This window comes from Rattus norvegicus, chromosome 4, assembly GCF_036323735.1.
Source record: "Rattus norvegicus strain BN/NHsdMcwi chromosome 4, GRCr8, whole genome shotgun sequence".
Taxonomy (NCBI): domain Eukaryota; kingdom Metazoa; phylum Chordata; class Mammalia; order Rodentia; family Muridae; genus Rattus; species Rattus norvegicus.
The window spans coordinates 177,158,738-177,177,732 of record NC_086022.1 but is presented as its reverse complement, the minus strand read 5'-3'; the positions used below and the strand labels follow the sequence as shown (position 1 = coordinate 177,177,732).

Here is an 18,995-nt window from a genome sequence, read left to right as displayed (position 1 = left end):
ATATCGGCAGCAGCAGCATCTTAACCGAGGAGACTGCTCCAAAGTTGAGCCGGAATGCAACCCAGACATAGATTTCTATTAGCACAAGATGGAGACCGTACAGAAGGCCAGAGAGGCAGGTTTGCGGAATAAGTGCCTCAGAGAGGGCCAGCCGTAAAGCTTGGAGAATACCATGGCTGCCAGAAGGTGACCTCCAACTTTAGAGAGCGGGGGAGAGCAGCGCGTGCACACTCCAGCCTTGTCCTTGAAGGAGATTGAGCGAGCCGAGGGGAGGGGTAGACCCGGCTCGGGTTTCCAATCACAATAGAGAAAGCTGGGAGGCTGCAGGGCGGCAGCCCCGCCTCCTCCTCCTCCTCTTCTTGTAGAGCCAGAGTCGGCTGTCCGCAGAGCAGCCTGCTGACTTTGCAGTGGTTCCCCTGCCTCAGCGCGCCGCAGAGCCTCCTCTTGTCTGGTAGGTTTGAACCCAAGATCCCAAAGCCTGACTTACAGAACAACAGGGTGTGTGTTGTGGGGGTAGGGAGTGCAGAGGGGAAATTGTTTGGAGGAACAGGAGGAAGGAGCTACGACACATCCACCCTCTGAGGCCTTTGCCCCTGAGCATCCGCGCTCAGACCAGTTTCTTCCATGTGGTTTTGGGGGGCAAGCCGAGCGAGCAGAGGTGCGCAGCTGAGCTCCCGGCTCCTACAGCACCTTGGTGCAGTGTGAGCACAGGCTGGTCTCGGGCCTATGTGCTATCAATGGAAAGACTTGTAACGTGATGCTAGTCAACCCGGTCTCATTAAGTTTTGGTCGGCAGGTGGCACATCATCCATCCGCTGCGAAACAGGGCTGGGACGCCCGCTGGGGACACGCGCCTGGGTGCCAGGGAACGGAGCGGGGACTAGGTGGGTCCTGTGAAGGTTGGAAGTTCTTGCATCTGGTGATGGAGAAAGGTCCCAGCTATTGTAGCAGTGGTGATAACCAGGCTTCGTCCCCTCTCACGCTGCCCGCCCTGGAGCTGTGTGCTTGCTGGGCTCTAGGATTTTTGTTTACTTCGTGTGCTCAGTGTGGGAGCCTAGACTTGCCCCTGGAGACCTTATTCGAGGTGTGCGCTGGTGTCTCCCTCGTGACCTGCTTTGCACAGTAGGAGAGGTGACTTGTGTGCCTCCAACTGAACAAGCTCTGACCGGACCTGGGGTGGGGGTAGGGTGGAGAGGAGCTGACTCGTTTACATGGAGAAATTGGAGGCAAAACCCGAGCCTCAACAGTTAACATAGGAGATATTCTGCGGAGTAGACCTGTGTTTTCCCTGTTTCTCTCTCCCTGCAGTCACCTCTCTGATTTGACACAGGCCTGCTACAATGCAAACTATTTTCTTTCACTGCGGGGGTGCGGGTGCAGGGAGGAGGGAGGAGGAGGATATGAACTTCAGTCTAGTTATTCGAGTCTGCCTGTGTTTGCTGGATCTTCAACACTGTCGCCTTTGAAATTCCCCAAACTAAAATGTTTCCAGGTCAGCCAGGCTGGAGATACCCACCACTCTGCTTTCCAGTCATTTTCCCAGGATGCTGGAGGGTGACCTTGGCCTCTCCTGACCCTCCTACCTCCACCTCCCAAACATCGGGATTCCAGGCCTTCCTTATGCTTTCTGGAAACCTACCTAACAGATTTTAAGCCAACTAACAAAAATAAACTTGGTGTGGGCGGGCTTTGGGGAGGTTGTGCTTTTCTTAACTGAAGAGTTGCAGCTTCTCAGTCGAAGCTGCTTAAGATACAGGGCCTGTGCGGATCCGTTTTAAGGCCGTTGCTTTGTCCAAGCCCTCCCAAGGCAGTTCAGCTTTGCTTCGGCCCAAAAACTACAAAAGTGATTCTCTATGGCAAAATAGCCTGGAAGCAGTATGGACGGGGGAGGGGGTGTTAAAATGTCACGGAGCAAAGTAGTTGTGAACCCTCAATTAAGGGTTCTTTACAAGACAGTTAACTAAGACAAGTTTTGTTACTTAGCCCTTTACAGAGTAGAAGCGAAAATGAGGGTTATGAAAGAGCTGGCTGGGCTATGAAACCAGCAGTGGTGCCTCAGCTGTGATAAACAGCCCTAAAAAGCAACAAACGCAAACAATCAGCAGAGATTACATGGTAAAGACACTCTAAGGAGGGCGGGGCAGTAACTTTTGTGAGATTTAGAGCACAAAAACCGGTCTTTGTCCTTCATGAATGTAGATAATCATTTGTAATGAGAATGATAATGGATACTGGCTATAGATATTGATATTTAAACAAGCTTAAAAATAAGTTAGCTGGTTAACAGGAATTGCACATAAATTCCTTATAGGGACAAAAAACCCCTAGCTTATTTAAGTACAAACAGCTCTATCTTTAGCCAGTAGTAAGCAGTTAGAACAGAGAGGTTACAGGAATGATGGTGGGGACTTAATTGCTTGCATGGAGTGCTCGGAGAAGCAAGCGTTATTGGCTTAAACTTGTGGGGAATTTTGCATTGATTAAGTCCTCCATTCAGGGAGATGTGGTTCCTTCCAGGCTTTTGTTGAGTTATACTTTCCTTCAGAATCGAAGCTGTGGCCCTTCAGGCTACTTCTCAGTCAGACTCCATGCATGTAAAGCACATCGGTCGCCCCTTTTCTTGCAGGACAAGATGGCAACCCTTAAGGAAAAGCTCATTGCGCCAGTCGCAGACGACGAGACTGCCGTCCCGAACAACAAGATTACTGTAGTAGGCGTTGGACAAGTTGGAATGGCTTGTGCTATCAGCATTCTGGGGAAGGTATGTTTTAACAGAGACATAGGTCACAGTTTCTGCAGGAGTTCGTGGTCTGTCTGAGCAGCCGAGGTCTGTGTTGATGCCCTCAGGCATCTGAAATAACTTAAAGAAATCACACTTACCTTTCAGTAATTGCACATGTACAGGAAGGTTCTGGTCACTCTGTGTGGCCACTCTGGAACTACTCCCAGGCTTTCTTAACACCGCTATAGAGTTGTGCTGTCTTCCTGTCATATTATTTAAAATTCTCCATGGTGGCAAAATCGCACCCTTTAAACCTCATTCCAAGACATGCGTTTTGTATCCTTACTCTATCTTTTTCTCTGTCCTGCAAGCCTCTGACTTTTTTCTTTTAATGGTCCAGATCAGTCTCGGGTATTGCCTTCACTGTGTGCTTTTCTGATGTCTCCTTGTGATTAATCTAGTTGTGTCTGTTGCGTGGGTTCCCACACCAAGAGGTATAGCATAGTGACTTGCCTTGTTTCTATAGTGATAAACTGAGGTCTGTGGTTGGAGTGACTGGAAAATTTAGATGCAGTGGACTCTGTCTTCTTAGGACATGTTTGTAGAGATGTGCTTGTTGAGCTTAGAAGAATGTCTTCTTATCCTCAAACTTTGAACCATTTGGCTTTGTTTTGAAGTGATTTCAAATGTAATAGACATTTGTAAAAATTATTTTAATAACCAGCACTTCCATACGTGCATCTTTGGGGTTTATCGGCCTGCTGCATTTTGCTTCATTTCGTCTCATACTCTCTCTACTCCTTTTCTTTTCTCTCTTGTTCGCTCTCTCGTTCTCTCTCTCATTCTCTCTCTCTTGTTCTCTCTCTCTTGTTCTCTCTCTCTTGTTTTTTCTCTCTTGTTTTCTCTCTCTTGTTTTTTCTCTCTCTCTTGTTTTTTCTCTCTCTCTTGTTTTTTCTCTCTCTTGTTTTTTCTCTCTCTTGTTTTTTCTCTCTCTTGTTTTTTCTCTCTCTTGTTCTCTCTCTTGTTCTCTCTCTCGTTCTCTCTCTCTTGTTCTCTCTCTCTCGTTCTCTCTCTCTTGTTTTCTGTCTTGTGGTCTCTCTCTGTCTTGTGTTCTCTGTCTTGTTCTCTCTCTCTGTCTTGTTCTCTCTCTCTCTGTCTTGTTCTCTCTCTCTGTCTCTGTCGGTCTTCTGTCTGTCTCTGTCTATCTGTCTCTGTCTGTCTCTCTGTCTCTGTGTCAGTCTCTCTCTCTGTCTCTGTGTCAGTCTCTCTCTCTCTCCCTCTCTCTCTCTCTCTCTCTCTCTCTCTCTCTCTCTCTCTCTGTGTGTGTGTGTGTGTATGTGTGTGTGTGTGTGTATCAGTTTTATGCTACTTTGGTGTTTCCAGACTTGACCTTCCTTTTGCTGTCTACCTGTCTTGATTCCTGGCTGCCCTTACACACACCCCTTGAAGATCACACCACAGTTTCTTTTTTTGTTTTTGTTTTTGTTTTGTTTTTGTTTTTTGTTGTTTTTGTTTTTTTGTTTCCCTTAGTTTTAGTGGCTTGAGGCCTTGCTTATTCTAAGAGCTTCCTTAAATGTAGGAAGAGAGAAAGAGCTGGCAGCACCTCCCCCGCCCCCAGGAGAGCACACTGACCCTTTTGTGTGGTGGCTGCTTGACTTCCTCCCACCAAGCCTTTTCCTTCGTTTGTGAAGTTTAGTGTGTTTTGTTGGGTACTGAGCCCAGAGACTCTTTTGTATGCTAGGCAAGGATTCTACAACTAAAACCCTCTCCACCCTTATTTGTATTGCTTTTGAGACACTGGTGGCACAGTGATGCCACCTCCTGAATGCTGAGATTACCTTACTGGTGTGTGCCACCATGCCTGACCCTAAACTTTAAATTCTTGGGTGTTTTGCCTGAATAGAGTCTGTGCACTCGTGCCCAAGAAGGCCAGAAGAGGATGTCATTCCCTTTGGAACTGGAGTTACAGATGTTGTGAGCCACCATGTGGGTACCGGAGACCTAAAATGATTCCTCAGTAAGAGCAGCCAGTGCTCTCAGTCCCTTCTCTAGTGCCTGAATCTTAAGTTCTCAAGGATCAAACTGAATCTTTTAACTGAGAAACAATGTCCACAAGACTCCTCGGTGTGTATTCTTTTGCTTTTTTTCTAGCTACTTTTAATTGACTAGATACCTATGATAATGTGATGGTTTCCTGAATTGTAGGGGTTTTAAATGGTCTTGATTTAGTGTTGGCTCTTACTTTGGTTAAAACAGAAACGATTGCGCTTATGTTTCTTTTAAAAATATATGTGTGTATATAATATGTGTATATAGTGTGTATATGTTATATACACATAAAATTAAAGAAAATATTTAAAAAGTTTGGGGTCAGGCATAATGGCATATACTGGTAATCCCAATATTCAGGAGAAAATTATAAGTTTGAGATCAGCATGATTTTTATATGTATGTATATGTATGTATATATATATGTATGTATATATGTATATGTACACATACACACACACACACAAAGTGCTTTCTTCTAGATAATCAGCAGTCTTAAAACTTTTTTCTTTTGCGTGTGGGGTAGTTATTACTATTTTTGTCCTAGAGTGTCCTCTAAAACCTAGGCTGGCCTTACTGTCTTGGCGGTCCTCCTGCATCAGCTCCACCGTCCAGGTGCTGAGACTCTGGGCCCGTCTCACCTCATCCTCCTCCTTAGGGACGTTTCTCGTCCTTGTTTTAAGACAAAGTGACTGAGGCAAAAGAAGTGATGTGGCCTGTCAGTGTCCCGCAGCTGCAGAAGGAAGAGCAGCTCAGGCTGCTCCGTGTCCTCCGTGTCTGACCCAAAAGCTGACACTAGAGATGAATTACGCACCATCAGAGAGCATGGCTACCATGCACAAGGCCTTGGATCCAATACCTCAGCACCACCAAACGGTGGATTCACTTTGTGTGCATAACCCACCCGGTGCCACAGCAGCAAGGGACACTGGAGGGAACTGTGGCCCTGGATCTTGCAGCTCACTGCTGTTTCCCGGAATACCCCACTACATATCCCTAGCTTAGGAAAAGCTCAAAAATGCAAATTAGCTAATGCCGCTCACCCGTTTGGTTAATTATTTGAAAAGTTATGCATTTTCCTCCCACAAAAATCCCGTGCTTAACAAGCACTGGAATACAAAACCGCTGGCCTCAGATACCAACGCATCGATGGTGATCATTCATTAACCAAGAGGCAGAATCCACAACTGTATCTGTTCCACTTGAGACTTGAGATTCAAAGATTTGCTGCAGCAGCACTCTTGGCTTTCAGCCAGCCTTGCTCCTTAATAATGTATTTATATTCGCAGTGAGGGCATCAGCTACGGATGTGTGGGTAGAGAAACCTGCGACATTCAGCAGCAGCTGTATTGCCAGGCCTCTGTGTAACTGCTCTTCGAGGAGGTCCGTCATACAGAGCCAACTGTATTTGGCATTTCAGTTAACATTTTAGGTGTTGGCTTGCCTCTTTCCTTCAGCTAAGCACACACCTCCAAGCTAATTCTCCACACCCACTGTCACAGGGACCTGACATCCTGTGAGGTGGCTTCCTACATAACCTCTGAATTGCGTTGCTCTGTTGACTATGGTGGCTCACGTGCGCTATCACTAAAAGGTGATTGGAAGTGCTGGTGCTGGGCACGGGCACAGAATGTTAGGCTGTTGAGTGAGATGGTCTTAGAATTTTATTTTAGGTCTTAAAAATGCAAGTAAGAATTTGGTAGGCTCTTAGAGGTTCCGTGTAAAAGGAGAATTATCTTTTTTTTCTCCCCAAACATGTTTTAAGTAAAAAGATAAAAATGAGTGTCCTTATTTGATACAGAACTCTCATCCCTCCCTGTGCTTGGGATTTGGTTCATGAAACAGACTCCTCATCGTATGATCTGGATGCCTTTCTCGCCAAGACCCTGAGCTGCTCGGAACCAACCTAAGCATCCTAGGTTGTAGGTGATCGAATACCATACTCCGTCGTTCTTGAGGATTTTGGCCATTGGGTGCCCTAGCCACTTGTAAAAGGCTTCTGTGAGGTGGATTGGTGCTAAGCCGTCCTTGCATAGTTCGGGGTGCTGCGTTGGTGACAACCAAATACGTGGTGAGCAACTCGTGTGAGAAGGCACTTTATCTCCCCACACAGACCGCCATGGCAGGGATAGCATGGTGCAGGATTGTAAGGGTGCTTGCTTATGTCTTTGTAGGTTAGGCTTTGAAGATGAGCCAGGAAGTGAAGCCGGCTGTCAAACCCCAAGTCTCTCCCAGTGACTCATTTATCTAGTGAGGCTTCATGTCCTAAAGGTTCGACAGTTTCTCCAGACGGCCCCGCTAGCTGGGGACCGTGCGTTCAGAGCTTGTGAGTCCATGGTCTATTTCACACTCAAACCACAACAGGAATGAGCGTCTGATTCTCTGCTTCCAGTCTCTGGCTGATGAGCTTGCCCTGGTGGATGTCTTGGAAGACAAGCTCAAAGGAGAAATGATGGATCTGCAGCACGGGAGCTTATTTCTCCAGACTCCGAAAATCGTGGCTGATAAAGGTAGGTAGCTTCTTTGTATCCTCTAAAGGGGCAAACCTGAAAGTCATTTTGTTACAGATGGATACTTGGGGATGCTCCCTCCAGCTTGACAAGTTGATCGTTCACTTTTACACGTTGCTATTGCTGTCCGTGGTGCTAGAGATTAAACCTAGGGCCCTGCAGGATGCTAGGCTAGTATGCACTGTACCCTGGACTACACCTCTGTCCTAAACTTCTTTCTTTCGTTCATCCATTCATTTGTTCTTTTTTTCCCCCATGACAGGGTTTCTCTGTATAAGCTATGGTTATTCTGGGACTTGCTCTGTAGACCTGGTTATCTCTGCTTCCCAAGTGCTGTGTTTAAAGCCATGTTGCCTGGATAAATTATTTTTTAACTGGGAAAAGCTGGGATTGTGGGCCAGTTGACTCAGTAATCCCTAACACCAAATGGTCATGATCTATTTTAGTAATTTCAAGGACTACAAGATTTCCATCTACTTAGAGATGGCTCAGCAGGTTAACAGCACTGACTCCTCTTCCAGAGGTCCCGAGTTCAATTCCCAGCAACCACATGGTGGCTCACAACCATCTGTAATGGGATCCAATGCCCTCTTCTGGTGTGTCTGAAGACATTTGCCAGTGTATTTATATACATAAAATAAATCTTCATAAAAGGAAAGGAAAATCCTTTTAAAAATATACCTTTAAAAGAATAGCAACAACGACAGTAGAGCCCATATATAGCATCCTGATTTTCAAGTAGGCTGCATTGCACTTGTGCCAGGAATATCTAGTTCCTCAGCTCCCTTCCTCTCCCTATGGTGGTAGTCTCTGTGCCAGGGATGGGTTGCCTTGAAGAACTAAGTAATCATTGTTACTTGCTGACTAACTACACATGGGGTCCTGTAGCAGGTGTGTGGGTTTGTCATTTTATCTTCGAAGGCTGTGAGGGTAGGGACAGCCCCTGCATTTTACGGGGAAGACTGTTAATAACTTCCGGAAGCCATAGTGCAGCCCAGGCTAATGATCATGTCAAATCTTAACCTGTAGGTCTTGAATTACTGAAAGGTTGATATAACTTCCTTAGAAGGAAAACTTCTCCAAGCATTAACACTGCTGGAACATAAAATAGTCTTCCTTCAGAAATAGAGTATATCCAGTATGGAGGTACACACCGTTAATCCCAGCACTCAGGAGGCAGAGGCAGAGGCAGGCAGTTCTAGGTCAGCCTGGGCTGCATAGTGTGACTGTCTTAAAAATACACACACTATAGTTATACGTAGGCCATGCTGGCCTTGAACTCATGCCGCAGCCTCCTGAGTACTGAGATTCAAGGTGTGTCCCATCCCTTAATATATGAAGTATTAGAAACCAAAATTTAATTCACAATCAAAACCAAACATGGCCTTTCTTTTTCTTCATAGATGTCGGTAGCATTACATGGCTAAAAAGAAATTAAAAATGAGTTTTGTCTGTGCTGTTGGTTACTAGTTTAGGAATATGCAAAAACCACAATTTCACGGCAATTGTGGAGAGCCTGCCTGCTGGGCTGTGGGCTCGCCGACATGCTTCAGCCTTTCCTGGGAACTCAGGGGACTTTAGGCACAAACGTATTTGGGGTATTATTTTCCTGGTTCCTCATCTGTCAGTTTTGAAGTCATTGTTACTCAAGGAAGAAAAATGAAGCTGCAGAGACTTTTGAAGTTCAAAACCTCTTCGTAGTTGCTGGGGATCTTTCAGGGAGTGAGAGTGCGCCACTCTACTGGAGGACCTAACTCAGTTCCTACCACACATATCTGGCAGCTCACCATCACCTGTAACTCCAGCTTCAGAGGGTCTGATGCCCTGATCTGGTCTCCTTGGCTGTGCGCACACACTCACACGCGCGCACACACTCACACGCGCGCACACACTCACACGCCTGCACACACACATACACACTCACACGCGTGCACACACTCACACGCCTGCACACACTCACACGCGTGCACACACATACGCAGACACACACGTGTGCACACACTCACGCGTGCACACACATAGACACACACGCGTGCACACACACAAAGATTTCAGAACACAATTGCTTAATACAGGACAGTCTCATAACTTCTGGAAGCTGGAACTTTTAGAACATACCAGAGCTAGCATGTTCAGCCAAGGAGTTGAATTTAAGGTTCGCTCTCTTGCTCTCTTTCTTCAAGATTACTCCGTGACAGCCAATTCTAAGATTGTGGTGGTGACCGCGGGAGTCCGCCAGCAGGAGGGGGAGAGTCGGCTCAACCTGGTGCAGAGAAACGTCAATGTATTCAAGTTCATTATTCCTCAGATCGTCAAGTACAGCCCCGACTGCACCATCATCGTGGTTTCCAACCCAGGTACTAACGTGGTGACTTTCCTAATGTTTGGGGGAACCTCATTTTTTCGGCTTTGTGCACTGACCGAGGCAGTCCGCAGTCCACACACCTTCTGCTGCTGCCAAAGAGAGGCGGTCTCTGCAAAACAGATGGCTCCATCCCAGGCCGAATGTGTGTCGCGGGCTTGGTCTTCTGGTTTCGTCCATGTTTGTGGTAGAGTTGTAAGGCTTTACCTTCTTAAACGATATGTAGGTGGAGCTGGGACGTGGCTCCGTAAAGCACAGGCTGTGGAAGCCTGAGGGAGGAGGATCCCAGGTGCTCTGAGCCAGTCAGTTCAGCCACATTGGTGAACTGTGGGTTAAGAAACTTGATCTCGGGTTGGGGATTTAGCTCAGCGGTAGAGCGCTTGCCTAACTAGCGAGCGCAAGGCCCTGGGTTTGGTCCCCAGCCCCGGAAAAAAAAAAAAAAAAGAAACTTGATCTCACAATAAACAGGGTGGGGAGCAACTGAGGAGGACTCCGTATGGACCTTTGACCCTCACACCCACAGGCACGTATGTACTCTCGTGTGTATACACCACGTGTGTACACCATGTACAACTCACTGCTGTGCCTGACCCTACCTGTTTAGCCTGGTAAATAAAAATTCTATAAGGCCATTGTTTGCAGCCGTTGCTGGACTCTAACACACCAGGATACAAATCCGTGAACTCACAAAGCAGAGCCCACATCACGGAGCCGCCTCCGAGCCATTCATTCTAATCTATTAGTCAGAACAAGAGGTACGACAGCCACGTTTCCCAAAGGGGGGCTTTCTTGCTAGTCAGGGGGTGGAGAGAATGACTTGGTAGTTAAGAGCACTGGCTGCTCTTGTAGAGGACACAGGTTCAGTTCCCAGCACCCCTGGGGTGCCTCACAGCCATCTGTGACTCTCATTCTGGGGGAACCTGATGTCCTTTTCTGGGCTCTGCATGTGGCATGCAGACCTATAGATGGATAAAAATACAAAAGCCAACTTTTTAAAACATGGAATCATCTACTGTAACCTGGTATCAGTTATTTTTCCTTTTTGTTTGTTTGATTTTCGGTTATTATCTTGCATAGAAAGTAACTTTGCAATGGCCTATCTTTTTGGGGGAGAGGGTGATATTTTCTCTCCTTAGCCTTTCTTCTCTGTCTAAGGAAAAGAAAGCTTTCTAAGGATAATTAAGGTTTTGCAACTAAATTATATTTATCCCGTGCAAGACCAAGTGGTTAAAAGTTTAGTTTCCATCATTAACCCCCTTTCTCTCCGGATGTACTAGGCACTGGGCTATGGGGTAGATAAGTATTCTGCCATTGAGGTTTGTCACCTGCTCTGTCACACATCATTGCTCTGTCATTTACCATCAAAGTTACTGCATGATGGTGGGGATATTGATAAGATGGCAGACCCGTGTCTGACCCGTCACCTGGGTGATTGGCTAAGTCTGCCTGGGTGGGGAATCACAGCAGTTCCTTTAGTACTGGGGCTTAGGACCTGATAAGAGATCATTTCTCACTTCTCCTTCTTCATGAGCTTGGATTGGGGCTTCCTGAATGGTTCGGGCATATATATAAACACAATGCCAGGTAGGTATGGAACAAAGATGGCCGACAGCTAGCCGTATTCTGTGTGTCCACATCCTGCTTCACAAGAAGTGCAACCTGATGACATCACTTCCAAGGCTTGAGTCTGCAGGGAAGCTCTTGTGGGGCAATTAAAGTCGGCAAATGAAAGGCATTATTCAGTGAGAGTTTGCCAAAGAAAATTTCTCCAGGCTCCCCAGAGGAGTACAGGGTGGGGCCCGTCAGCTTCTTTCTCCAAGGGTGCACATTTCCTTCTCTTTCCAACACAGCATGTGACTTCTGTGACCCCATAGAAATGTTACCACTGTGTCACATAGATGAAGGTTATGGAGCAGTCATCCAGCTAATGACGACATGGATTTCACGATCGTTTGTTGGGCAAATATCACACTCAAGAAAATGTACACAGGCGCAGCTCACTAACTTAGGAATGACATTGATTGTGGTGACGGCTGTCACAGTCCTGGACTGTTAGACTCAGTGGCAATGTGAGTGAGTGTGTTAGTCACTGATCTATTGCTATGAGGTGTTGCCATGCCCACCACAACTCTGTAAGAGAAAGTATGCAATTGCCTAGTTTCAGGATTTAGTCCATTATCATCCTGGCGAGAACACGGCATCACACAGACAGACCTGAGAGGAGCTACCTCTTGATCCATAGGCAGAGAGAGGAAGCCTGGGGCCTTGCATGGGCTTCTGAAACGTCTAAGCCCACCCTCTGTGTCACACTTCCTCCAACAAGGCCACACCTCCCAATCCTTCTAATCCTTCAAATAGTGCCCTTGTGACTAAGAATTCAAATATGAGCCAATGGTGGCCATTCTTCTTCAAACCATCGCAGTGAGGGGCGCACCTGCCTTTTTCTCTCATTGTGAAATTGACTTGCAATGCCCCTGAGAATCCTTATGCTACATTTGCACACGTTTCCATGTTTACAGCTTCTTTACCAATGCTTCAACGATAACCTGCCCGGCCCAACTGTGAGAATCTTTCTGGCCACATCTCAACGTGGGGAAGCAGAAGCCAGAGTGCCTTCTCACTGGCTGAGCAGTTCCAACTTAACTTTCTCGAATTTCCTTTCTGTGATGTTTAGTGGATATTCTTACCTATGTCACCTGGAAGCTGAGCGGGCTACCTAAGCACCGCGTGATTGGAAGTGGATGCAATCTGGATTCTGCTCGGTTTCGTTACCTCATGGCCGAAAAGCTTGGTATTCATCCCAGCAGCTGCCACGGCTGGATCCTGGGCGAGCACGGGGACTCCAGTGGTAAGCGTTTCCTTTGTGCCTCTGGGTTGCGCAGAACGCTCTTCATCCTTTTCCCTGCTTCAGACTTTAGTGTCCTACAGTGTTATATTTCAGAAAGGGTTCCGAAGTATTATACTTAACATTTTGGGTTCTCTTCCAGTTTGCTTTATCCTTCTATCATCTGTCCATCGATCCACCTAGCTATCTTTTGTTTGTTTTAGAGACAGTCTCTCTATCTAGCCCTGGCTATCCTGGAACTTGCCATGTAGACCAGGTTGGCTTTGAACTCGCCACAGAGATAAACTCGGATCATCAGGCTTGGCAGCACATACCCCTACCTGCTGAGCCATCTTGCCCGTCTCACTGTATTTCCCCTCATCCATTAAGTATGAATCTGTCATATCTGCAGCGTGAGAGAGAAGTCATGCATTCATGGTGTGATTAGGCAGAGCCATGGTTTTCCTTAAAGACCACAAGGGTGTCTAGTAAGCTTGGTGCAGTAGATGCTGTGGGCCAAGAGGGTCTTACTTGGCCACTGGTAGGTTAGTGCCACAGCTGTATAATTGCACCGGACTAGACCCCGTCCATTGGTCAGACCAGCCGAGCACCCAGTGTTCTCAAGAGTTTCTAAGGATCGTGAGACTGGGATTTCAAAGCCAGTTCCCATGTTTGTTTGTAGACATTCTCCCCTAAATTAAGACCCTAGTTTACATCTTAGTGTACCTCCATAATAACTGACTTGGGTTTAATTACTCTAGGTTTTTTCTACTTAAAAAGAGAGGGGCTTTTGTTACCAAACGGTTCCTAGGAGAGAAATTTACATTTCTAAAATTTGAGTGTTTAGGATGGTCCCACAAGTATATAATTCCTCATGATTTTTACCAACCTAGAGATTTGTGTTCTCTGTAAATGATGCAATTACTGTTTTGGGCCACATTTGTTTAAAGCTAAAAGGTCAGAAGTGGGGGCTGAAGAAGTAGCTCGGCAGGTAAGGATGCCCGCTGCTGTGGCAGAGGACCCAAGTTCGGTTCCTAGAACCCACTCAGGTGGCTCACGGCTGCCTGCAGCTCCAGCCCCAGGTGTCTGGACTCACTCTTCTGGACCCTCTGGGCACCTACACGTACCCCCAAACATATATATACATAGTGTGCGTGTGCGCGTGTGTGTGTGTCGCATTGTGAGTGTGCATGTCACATTGTGAGTGCGTGTGGTGTACATTGTGCGTGTGTGTGCGGTGTACGTGGTGCGTGCATGTGTGGTGTAAGTTGTGCGTTCGTGTGTGTGTTGTGTATGTTGTGGTTGTGTGTGTGTTGTGTACATTGTGCATGTGTGTGTGTTGTGTACGTTGTGTGTGGTGTGTACGGTGTGTGTGTGTGTACGGTGGGTGTGTGTGTGTGTGATATCTATTGCTAGTTGAAGGCAAATATTGGAGCAAATATCTCTCCAAGAAGGATGGGAACTCTACCAGGGACAATTGCCTTGGGAATAGTACCAACTAGTGTTGGGATAATTCACATCAGAGTTGAGATCTGATAGGAAAATAAAAGGTTTTGTCTTGCTTTTTTCTTAGTGGCAGTGTGGAGCGGGGTGAATGTGGCAGGAGTCTCCCTCCAGGAACTGAACCCAGAGATGGGAACGGACAATGACAGCGAGAACTGGAAGGAGGTGCATAAGATGGTGGTGGACAGGTGAGTGGGCGGCTCCACTCAGAGTTGGAGTCCTGTCCAGGTAGATGGAATCCTGAGCTGTTTCCACACTTCTACTCAGGTGACTCCTCACCTGATGAGAGGTAGGGAAGATTAGGCCGGTCAGACTTGCTAGGCAAGTCTCTAGAGAATGTGTGTGTTCTCAAGAGAAAGCAGACAGCTGTAGAGACAAACACAGCCTTCACCTTGCTGCCTGTCACAAATAAGGCTTGGTTCCCCCACAGAGGGAAGCCTGGGCTCCTTTAGTCAACACACTTGAGCAGCTCGCTGAGAGCTTTAATCTGCTCTGTTCTTATCTGCCTACCCGTTAAAGATGTCTCCCATCCTAATCTTGTTTTCTGAAGCGGTTTCTTTTATTATCAACGATTCTCCATTATGGTCTCCCTACCCCAAATAACATATCACTTTGAAATACAGCCCCTAATTCAGGTTTGAACACACATCCTGACAGTGAAGCTGACTATAGTGACTGGAGGCCATTTAACCTTCAGGGTTCTCTATCATCTGTCTTCTCCCAGATTCACGAAGTATGGGTCATAATGGCCCATAGCCTGGTTCTCTGTGGACCCTTTAGTGTGTGTAAAGTGTAAGACCTGTAGGCTTGTCATGACGCAGCCATGGATTACACTCAGGGTCTCACACTGTTCACCGACATCCAATCAGTGTTACTATTTACAAAGAGGTTCTGTAGGAACACTGCTACCTCAAATATGGAAGTTTTACTTAGGATGCCTTTTCCTGGAGAATTTGGTCTGCATATAGCAAGAAGGATCTAAAAGTTGAAAGGGTCTTAGAGTTTCATTTCAGTTCAAGCCTCAGTTTTAAAGTGAGAAGATGACTGTTCATCTCTCCTGCCTTCCATGACTTCCTATGTTCATTAATTTATTTGGAGAGATATTCTTATGTGAATTAATCTTGGTTGAAAGTGTTTTTTTTTTAGGGATTGGAGAGATTTCCATATCAATTGAGAGCGTACTGGCCTTGTAGAGGACTGGAATTCCTAGCACCCTCATCGGGTGGCCCATGATTACCTGTAACTCCAGTTCCACGGGCATCTGGTGCCTCTGGTGTCTTGATACTAGTGCTCATGTGCACAAGCACCCACGTGCACACAGACATACAGACACACAATGCGTATATAATTTTTTTTAAAAATCTTGAAAGAAAGTAGATACTTAAAAAAATATTTTAGGTCTTATGAGTACACTATAGCTGTCTTCAGACACACCAGAAGAGGACATCGAATCCCTCTGTAGATGATTGTGAGCCACCATGTGGTTGCTGGGAATTAAACTCGGGACCTTTGGAAGAGCAGTCAGTGCTCCTAACCTCTGAGCCATCTCTCCAGCTGAAGAGAGTACATTCTTATCCACCATGGCTTCGTAGACACGTCTCTATGTGTCTCCTGTCATGTTATCCTTATGTTTATTTTGTTTATATATTAGTTCACTTGATACTCAAAAAGCTTACACAATAGATGCATTTTTTTTCCTTTACAAGAGGGAGTACTCTCACAGAAGCAGGGGGAGTGGAGGGATGGGATATGAGGCTTGTGGAGGGGAATCCTGGGAAAGGGGATAACATTTGAAATGTAAATAAACCAATAAAAAAAAGGAACTACAGCCAAAAATGTTAAGAACCTGGGCAAGGTGACAGACAGAGCAAGCACCAGCCGCTGTCAGGTTTCAGTGGTCTCTCCTTGGTCTGCTTTCTAGTGCCTATGAAGTCATCAAGCTAAAAGGCTACACCAACTGGGCCATCGGCCTAAGTGTGGCTGACCTCATCGAATCCATGCTGAAAAACCTCTCTCGGATTCACCCCGTGTCTACAATGGTGAAGGTGAGACACCCGGCGGTGAAGTAGAACAGGACGGCTAGTCTTACGCTCTATAAAGCGATTCATCTTTAAAAAAAAAAAAAAGAAAAATCAGCGAAGCTTCCAGTCCACGGCAACTTTTGCATCTAGGGTTTATATGAGCTTTTTTTTTTTCCTCTTTTCAAACCAAAAATTAGGATAAGTGCACTTGACTCTGTGGGAGCTAAGATGTCTGAGTGTTTTCTAAGAAATCTCCCTTGTGTGCTATAAAAACTGTTAACTATGAATCCTATTCAGAACCTTCTGTTATACCATTAAATAAGCACATAGTAGGTTCATTATAAGCTTATGTAGTAAGCTGTAGACAGCCTTTCATGTAGCACTTGATAACATAGCAAATTGAATTTAAATCAAAAACTATGGAGCAAACATACAAGAGAGGCAAAAGGACATGAACGGGGGCTATGGTATATCTCGGTTGAGAGAGTTCTTGCTTAGTGTGCATGAGGTTCCAGGTTTGATTCCCCAGCACTGTTTAAATCAGGTGCAGATCTGTCTGTAATCTGAAGACAGAGACAAGGATCAGAAGTTCAAAGTTATCCATAGCTATGTAGAAAGTTTGAGATGAACCTGGGCTACATTACTTCCTCAGAATGAAATCCGTGGAATAAAAGTAAAGTTATATTTAAAACAGCATATATAGCAAGTGAGTCCTTTCCACCTGTCAGGGTCAAGAGTGAAAAGAATGATGGGAAATAGTAAGTGTGGGATTCCTCAAGAGCAAGCCAGCTGGCTGGACAAAGTAAATTGGCAGCTCTGGGCTCATGGGAGAAATCCTGCCTTATATAGTGGGGAGAGCATCAAGAAAGACACCTGATGACAACCTCTGATTTCTGCATGTATGCACACACAGACACTCACACAGACACTGACACATTCATACACACACTCACACAGACAGATGCACTCTTGCACTCTCAAAATCACACACACACACACACACACACAGAAACATATGTGCACACATGCATACCATACATACAGAAAGGTAGTTGAGAACAATGTGGAACAATGTTTGGGTTAGAGTGTTATGGACGGTTCACAAAGCGAGCATGGGAAAATGTGGGTAATTGTGACTTTTGGGGAGATTATAGGAGAATGTTTTTAATTTTCTCTACTTTTGTGTATGAACAAAAATTTTTGAGGTTAATAGTTTTAAATATTAAAATAACTTGTTAAATAAATTAATCTACTAGTCATAGAGGGAAATTGACCCTGTAATCAATTTCCTTATTTAAAGTGGCAGAACATTTGACATAGTTAATTATAATTTAGTAGTAGTTCACTACTACTTTAGCACCTCTGGGATATTCTAAGTCCACTTCCAGGGGATCTGATACCCTCTTTTGGCCCTTGGAGACACCTGTCCTCAGGTAGTACACATAAACTCACAGACATATATAAAAATAAAATATTTTTTGATTTTTTTTTTGTTGTTGTTGTTTTAAGACAAGTTTCTCTCTGTAGCCCTGACTGCCCTGGAACGTGTTCTGCAGATCTCCAGAAGCTTGAGATCTACCTCCTGCCTTCTGAGTGCTAAGATTAAAGGCATGTGCCCCTACTCCAGGCACCAAAAAATAAGAAAATCTTAAATGAGTTGATGGCAAGTTATCTATTGAGCAAAAGAGTTAATAGCCATTTAAAGGGTCATATAGCAAGTTGCATTTAAGCAGAAAACAGTGTTTGACTTAAAAACTAAGTACTGACTACTTTCTTGTAACGAGTTTTACCATAGAATTAAGTTTGCAGTCTATAAATTAAAAAAAAAAAAACTGAACTAAAAACCCACGTTTATGGGACATATGGACCAATTAGATGAAAACTAGAGAATTAACTTGCGTTCATCAAACTTCTGACAGTTGTGTGGAACCAACATCGTTCTTCTGATCATTCTTACCATGGCCTTGTCTAAACGCTTTCTTTGCTCTCACAGGGAATGTACGGCATCGAGAACGAAGTCTTCCTCAGTCTCCCGTGCATCCTTAATGCTCGGGGACTGACCAGCGTCATCAACCAGAAGCTGAAGGACGATGAGGTCGCTCAGCTCAGGAAGAGTGCGGACACCCTGTGGGATATCCAGAAAGACCTCAAGGACCTGTGACTGCCAGGCGCCAGGCTGTAGAAATCCAAACCTCCAATGTGACTAAGTGAACCTTTAGTCTTCGGCCTTGTACGTAGGTCACAGTTTGCTTCTTCCCTAACATGTGATAATGAGCTCACAGATCAAAACCAGGAGTGTTTGATGTTTGCACTAGGAGCTCCTGAACAAATAAAGTTTAGCAATTGCAGCATACTTCTGCATGCCTTTTTTTTCCTGTGGGTAACTTGAAGATGGCGTCTCCCTAGGTAGGTATCCTTGAACTTGAGATCTTCTGGCTGCAGCCTTCCTGGTGTTGAGAGTACAAGCTCGCCTTGTGTTTTCTTTAATGGCTTCTGAAAAGTTGTGATGAATTTCTGAAGTGATTTCTCCCTACACCTCCAATGTCCTTGAATCCCACCATCTGTGCCCCCATACCCCACCTTCCAGGCAGCGCCACAGTAATCAGTCAGTGTGCCTGATTTTCATGTTTTTTTTTTTTTTGATTCTTTTTTTTTATTATTATTATTAACTTGAGTATTTCTTATATACATTTCGAGTGTTATTCCCTTTCCCAGTTTCCGGGCAAACATCCCCCTCCCCCCTCCCCTTTCTTATCGGTGTTCCCCTCCCCACCCTCCCCCCATTGTCCCCCTCCCCCCAACAGTCTAGTTCATTGGGGGTTCAGTCTTAGCAGGACCCAGGGCTTCCCCTTCCACTGGTACTCTTACTAGGATATTCATTGCTACCTATGAGGTCAGAGTCTAGGGTCAGTCCATGTATAGTCTTTAGGTAGTGGCTTAGTCCCTGGAAGCTCTGGTTGCTTGGCATTGTTGTACATATGGGGTCTCGAGCCCCTTCAAGCTC

At 45.5% G+C, this 18,995-nt stretch overlaps 1 protein-coding gene across 3 annotated transcripts; it reads left to right on the top strand.

Annotated features, from left to right (window-relative positions):
- Positions 1–324: 324 nt before the first annotated feature.
- Positions 325–18,344, top strand: Ldhb (lactate dehydrogenase B). Of its 3 annotated transcripts, NM_001316334.1 has the most exons (9): positions 325–451; positions 797–884; positions 2,627–2,761; positions 7,164–7,281; positions 9,465–9,638; positions 12,318–12,491; positions 14,041–14,158; positions 15,892–16,015; positions 17,985–18,344. In NM_001316334.1, the coding sequence occupies exons 3-9, from the start codon at positions 2,633–2,635 to the stop codon at positions 18,150–18,152; spliced, it is 1,005 nt and encodes a 334-aa protein (NP_001303263.1). In that variant the 5' UTR covers positions 325–451; positions 797–884; positions 2,627–2,632; the 3' UTR covers positions 18,153–18,344. The 3 variants fall into 2 exon arrangements, with proteins under 3 accessions (NP_001303263.1, NP_036727.1, NP_001303262.1); NM_012595.2 differs by lacking the exon at positions 797–884.
- The last annotated feature ends 651 nt before the right edge of the window (positions 18,345–18,995 follow it).